Source organism: Phaseolus vulgaris, chromosome 4, assembly GCF_051622355.1.
Source record: "Phaseolus vulgaris cultivar YP4 chromosome 4, ASM5162235v1, whole genome shotgun sequence".
In the NCBI taxonomy this organism is placed as follows: domain Eukaryota; kingdom Viridiplantae; phylum Streptophyta; class Magnoliopsida; order Fabales; family Fabaceae; genus Phaseolus; species Phaseolus vulgaris.
The window spans coordinates 14,563,714-14,570,449 of record NC_143501.1 but is presented as its reverse complement, the minus strand read 5'-3'; the positions used below and the strand labels follow the sequence as shown (position 1 = coordinate 14,570,449).

The following is a 6,736-nucleotide window of genomic DNA, read 5'->3' as shown; positions in this document are numbered from 1 at the left end:
TATAAATGGTTAAAGAAGCTATGTTAATGCAACTGCAATGTATTATTGCAATTAAGTTAATTAGAAGGGGAAGTAGATTAGGGATAAAATGAATATATATATATATATATATATACTAAGTAAATAAGGATTGTAAAAGGTTGGAGCAATCCAATTGTTCCAGCTGTGAATATATTTTTCTTACGGATAAAAATAATAATAAATATTAATCTATCATTACTCATGGTGTCAACTCCAAAACATCCTCATTTTTATTCTATTTTCCCCCCACTTTCCTCTTCCTCCCTCACCAAATCACCCAAAGTTCAATTTTCTTTTGCTGCAGAATATAAGTTTCACCCTTATTTAATCTGATCAAATAACTGTTGTTATTATTTTCTTTGAACGACATTCACCAACTGTAAACTAACACCAAAGCTAACTCCTGACAAAAACAATTACTAACAGTTATGGCTTCTAACTGCCACACTTCACCTCTTAACTCCCTTTACCAAGATGCCCAATATAACGACACTTACTCTACCCTAAGAATCATTCTCTATATATATTCCAATCTTTTGCACCCTCCCTCCTCACAACTCCAGCAAAAATCTTCTCACTCAACAGCTTACCCTAAACAATGCTGCACCATTTCAACATGAACATCTTGTTCACGATCCTTTTAGCTGTCACCACAGCATGTTTCTATGTCCCTGGGTTGAAACATCGAGGTTCCATCATAGTAGCATCATGCATGGCCATGGCAATGTTATACCACTTTCTAATAAACCGACCCTGCAATGTTTACTTGGTGAATTTTGCATGCTTCAAGCCAAGCATGGCGTGCCTTTGCTCGAAGGAAACGTTGCTGGACAGAGCAAAGCGCGTGGGGTTTCTTTCCGACGAGAACTACAAGCTCGTGAACAAGATTCTCGACAGGTCTGGGTTGGGACCGTGGACCTATGTTCCAGAGGGGTTGTTGGCGATTCCGCCGAAGCTAACGTTGGACGAGGCAAGGAAGGAAACAGACACGGTGCTCTTCGGAGCTGTTGATGAGCTTTTGGCGAAAACTGGGATTGAGGCGAAGGACATAGGGATTCTTGTGGTAAATTGTTGCTTGTTCAATCCCACACCGTCTCTGTCTGACTCCATTATCAATCGGTATAAGCTTCGAGGGAACATTTTGGCGTATAATCTCAGTGGCATGGGGTGCAGTGCAGGGGTTCTTGCTGTTGACTTTGCCAAACATCTCCTTCAGGTTCTCGCTTATCATGCATGCTCATTAATTTTCATTTCTTGTGTTAGATATGTTGCAGATGTTATTGCATATTTACCATATCTTCATATCTTGTTAAATGTAGATAATAACAATTCACATGAAACTAAAACTACTTTGAATCATTTCAATTTTTCACATATGTAGCATGATATGAGACTCCAAACTCAAACTAAAGACTTTTAATACTTTTGAAGAGAGAAGAATAGTACATAACAAAAGATGATACGAAAAGAGATACACCAGTAAAATATTAATTTTAACTTTAATATACACACAAAAAAATCTAATTTTATACTAGTTCTGATTACGAAATGAGTTCACTTCATTTATATTAATTGCTCTTTATACTTAGGGAAAAAGTTATTTTAACACCACTATTTTTAAATTACTTTTTTTTTCAATTTTTTAATAAAATATTATATTATAATAAAATAATATTTTTTTAAAGTTGTAAAGTGAATGTAGAATGAGAAAGAAAGTCTCAACATACAATGAATCTATATTTTGCGGTGATTTTTATATTTAAATAGTTTATTTAGTCAAAGTTTGATTATATTTTTACTTATTTTATATTTGAGTCCTCGGGAATATAAAAGAGGAGTACCTGCAATGCATTTTATATTATATATTCCTTCTAATAAGTACTCTATTATCAATTCAAAATCAAAGAATTATGACCTGCAATGCATTTTATATTATATATTCCTTCTAATAAGTACTCTATTATCAATTCAAAATCAAAGAATTATGAGGAAATTACTAAACAAGACGTGAACTCTACAGTTTCTACAATTTGAAAAAAATAAAAATAAAAAGCCTCTTAAAAAATCTGTTATATGTATAAATTATTGTATGAATATTACTGTATTCCAAAATATATAATATATGAATAATTTAACAATACAAATGCTTATTTGATTTTTATATTTTTTTTTATCATATATTATATTATGAATCACTTGTTTTAAGTCATATCTCCAACTTTTAACACATAGGTCTAAAAAAATATTCTTCAACAATTAATGAGTATATCTTCCGAGATTTGTACGTACAACTATCATATTTTGCTTCATGCTTTGGTATAACAATACTTATGATGTTCTCAAACCTTTTAGATCTCATTTTTCTTACGCTAGGTTTTCATCTTTTTCTTCTTTCTAGTTCTTTTCAACTATTATATCATTAACTACTTCTCTTTTCTCTCTTTCTCCATTAATGGGTGAAAATCACAACACGTTGTTGTCTTCTTTTGATTCCTCTGCAACAGTGTACTAGCTGATTAAAAAAACATTGTTGTGTGTACTAGCATTGCATGTGCCAAAAAAATAAGCCGGATAATGGATAATGGATAATGGAAAATTACAAGAATGAATTTTCGTCCATGCATTGAAAAGTATATATTTGTTTGAAAATACTTTTATGGCAAACTTTTTTTCTTGAAAATGTTACATTGAAAGAGACATAAGAAAGACAAGAGGTAGAAAAATATCATATAAAAAAAAGAAACATTTACTTTGACAACATAGATTTTCTCTTATTTCCGTTTAACAACTTTATATATTATTAAAATATTAAATTAAATTATTTAATTAAAGCATAAATTAAATTATTGAATAAATTATATACAACTCTCAAAATTATCAAAACATCATTTAAAAAAAATATCTCTAATTTATCAGTTTTCAAACATATAATAAAGTATTCCTATGAAATGTTATGAGAGAGAAAAGTTAAAGAGTGTCAAATATAGTACGGGTTCATGTATTACCTAAGTTGGTCGGTTCGGTGGGGCCATGTTTTATTTTCAGAGTCGTTGTACCATGATATAAATACGGGATACACTTTCGTCAATAAAAAAAATCACTTAATATTTTAATTTATTTTTTAATTAAAAATATTATTATAAAAAGTTATGAAATTGGTGTTTTTTTTTATTTTTTCAGTGTAAGAAAACTTTATGCGATAAAGTGTCATCAATACCCAAATTTACCAAGAACCCGCTTATTTTATAGAAAATACGTAGGAGACAAAGGAAAGATTAAAAAAATGAGATAAAAAAAAGTATATCTATTCATGAGAATTTTTCTTTTTCATCTTATTTTTCTTCCATTAATTTCTTTTCCATATTTTTTGTTTTTTATTTTGATTTTATATTTTTATAATAAAAATATGGATTAGAATAAAATAAAATAAGATTTTTTGTAGGGCAAAGATTGTCACCCACCCCATGTTATAGCCATAAAAGCCCATAATCCATTCAAAGGCATTTAAACCTTGTATCGGAACATTTAATGCTCACATGAGCCCAATTTGATGATCATATGAAATTTAAGGCCGAAAGTCTTTTCCAACCAAACATGCTAGAGCCTCAGACATTAATTAAACAAACAAAGTTCATAAATTAATTGCAGTTTAGATATTTTGGAAAATATTATTAAATAAAATAAAATATAAATGTGTTTTTTTATTTATAAATAAAAGGGAAGCAGTTATTAGGTGTAATTTCATATTTATCACTCAATTATTATTATTTCATAAATTTTATAGTTTAAATCTATTTTATGCATTGTATCTATTTTATGCATTGTATTCTCTTGCTCTCAATTATCTTAAACTTTAACATTTTAAATCTCAAGGTTTTTTTTTCACTCATTTTAAATATTGACCTTTTATTATTTATACATTTTTATCAGTAATTATACCACATCGTTTTGTAAAAAATAAGTAATAAGTCGACTTTAGTTTAGAGATAAGAAAATAATTTACTACATATTTAATATATTTGAAAATGAAAAAAAAAGAAAAATACATTATGATAAAATATGCAAGAAAAGTTCTGTAAAATTTACATACAAAGTTATCATCTGTTTCACTGTAAACTTACAATTAAACCAATTAAGTATATCTAACTGACGATAATAAAAAAGAACCACACATTTATTTTTTTTCTCCCACATTCTCTTACCTGTTTCTTGGCTCGACATAATATTTTTTGCCTCAGATTAAATTTTTTTTAAAATAGTTGAATATTTTAAAAATTAAATAAATGAGACCAAAATTAAAAAGTGAAACTATATATACAAAGATTGATTCACCTAATCTATGCCGCTATTTCTTAATATGGTCTTTCATCATGCCATACCTATTTTGACAGCTGATGGGTGGGGCCATGTACCTGACGCAAAAAAATGAAAATAAAGAGTGAGCTTTAGGAGAACGACGATGCGATGGAGTGGTCGGGATCAATCATGTTAGTTAGAGACCCACTTATTTTTTTAAGAGTAGTTTGTACGATGAGATGAAGTGGTCCTTTTAATGATGTAGACCCATCTACTTTTGTGGACCAACCATCTAACTGTATGAAAAACGGGTAATATTTACCGGATCGCAAAGTGGGTTGCAGATATGAGACAGATAAAAAAAAAGTTAAAATAAACATTTTCATAAATATATCTACCAAAAGTAGATTAGTAACTGATGCAGTTAATATTGTAAGAGAGATGCACTGAGTTAAAAAGAAGTTTGAATCATTTTATTATTATTTCATTCATTATTTTCATCTATAAGTATTTGGTTTCTGACAGACGGAACATGAATAAATCAGCTAACAAAATTTTTTATTTGCAGGCACACCCGAACTCGTACGCGCTGGTTCTGAGCACGGAAAATGAGATCTCGAGCATGTACTGGGGCAACAACCCCTCCATGCTGCTGGTGAACTGCCTCTTCCGAATGGGCGGGTCCGCCGCGCTCCTCTCCAGCCACCCGTCGGACCGTTGCCGCGCAAAGTACCAGCTCCTCCACACGCTCCGAACGCACGTCGGCGCCGACGAAAACAGCTACAGGTGTGTCTTCCAGGAGGAGGATGAGGAGAAGAAGGTGGGCGTGTCGCTCTCGAAAGAGCTGATGAACGTGGCACGCGACGCGCTGAAAGTGCACATCACCTCCCTGGGGCCCCTCGTCCTCCCACTCTCGGAGAAGATAAAGTTCTTGATAAACCTAATCGAGAGGAAGGTGCTGAAGACGAAGATCGAGTCCTACATGCCGAACTTCAAGCTTGCGTTCCAGCACTTCTGCATCCACACGGGAGGGAGGGCTGTGCTGGACCGCATGCAGAAGAGTTTGGAGCTCGAAGACTGGCACATGGAACCTTCTAGAATGACGCTGTACAGGTTCGGAAACACTTCTTCGAGCTCCGTGTGGTACGAGTTGGCGTATTGCGAGGCGAAGGGGAGGGTGAAGAAGGGTGATAGGGTGTGGCAGATGGCGTTTGGGTCGGGGTTCAAGTGCAACACTGCCGTCTGGCTTGCCTTGAACACCGTCGAAGCCGCGTCGTGCAGCAGCGCGTGGAGGGATGAGATTGGTAATTTTCCTGTCAAGATTGAACCTCTCCCCGTCAAGACTAACAAATAATGAATCAGGCTTTCGGTTGTTGGTTTGTTCTGCTGTTAAGGATTTGGATTTTGGGTTTCGTCACGTATGCATGTGTGTTGTGCGGTTAAGGGAAGAAGAATTATGTACTTGGTAATTTCTCTAGCTTGATTTCATGGACAACCACCTTTTGTCATATTTCTTGAGACAGATCTTACAGTCATATATATATTTCTTCTTAAACAATATTAATATCAATGTTATATTTTAAACCATTTACGTAGCTTGGTCAAATGATAAACTTTAATCATTTATTATTTGTACGATCCATGCTCGAACGCTCTACCAAATACATGACCCAAATCCAACCGAATACAGAAATCTAAAATGGTCCTCTCAAGATAATTTAAATGTACAGAATAGTTGTCTTACTACAAAAATTTCTAATTTTAGTATAAGTTTAATAATGGAGATTACTATAACATTTAATAAGACACAAATGTAGTAGTAGAGGTTTTCTAAACATATAGTAAGCCACACATTTACTAGAGGTTTTCCAAACCTACGATAAAATCAATGATTTTTTAAAAATCAAAATAAAATATTTTAATTTTGTTCTTTTCTTTTTTTATTGGCTTCTCCTTCTTTTAACCTAACACCAGGGAAAAATAGAAAACATAAAAGTGATGTAGTGATGTTTTTGAAATAAACAGAAAAGAAAGTTATTATGCAATTAAAATTAAATATGATTATTTACTATGTGAGTTTTAATTTAATTTTAAGTGATATGGTAAGTCTCATCTTTGTAACCCTAGACTCTTCTCTGTTCACCCTTCTTCATTCACTCTTCTCTAATCCTAAACACTTCTTTCATCTCTCATCTCCAACATCAAATTCAAAATTAGTTTAGAATTCTTATCATTCTCCTCATATAAATTCGTGTTACGTCATTTTGGTTTCGGATGTGATTGATGCTCTATTTGTACCTTCCTCTCACTAATTCATGATTCTTCATTTCGTTTCATGACAAGATTCATATTCACATTGATGCTCCAAATATCTGTTATATTTGCTTGAATTATTCAATGTAATGTTTATATCATTACG

General features: G+C 32.4%; 1 protein-coding gene across 1 annotated transcript; it reads left to right on the top strand.

Annotated features, from left to right (window-relative positions):
• Positions 1–533: 533 nt before the first annotated feature.
• LOC137837313 (3-ketoacyl-CoA synthase 20) lies at positions 534–5,908 on the top strand. Its single transcript, XM_068646290.2, has 2 exons — positions 534–1,237; positions 4,886–5,908. Exons 1-2 carry the CDS (start codon positions 620–622, stop codon positions 5,669–5,671), a joined length of 1,404 nt encoding a protein of 467 aa, XP_068502391.1. The 5' UTR covers positions 534–619; the 3' UTR covers positions 5,672–5,908.
• Positions 5,909–6,736: the final 828 nt, after the last annotated feature.

Excerpts from the sequence above, each read along its gene's own strand:
- LOC137837313 (XM_068646290.2), top strand. The coding sequence starts at position 620 with ATGCTGCACCATTTCAACATGAACATCTTGTTCACGATCCTTTTAGCT. Across the intron at positions 1,238-4,885 it reads TTGCCAAACATCTCCTTCAG|GCACACCCGAACTCGTACGC; the intron begins GTTCTCGCTTAT and ends TTTTATTTGCAG.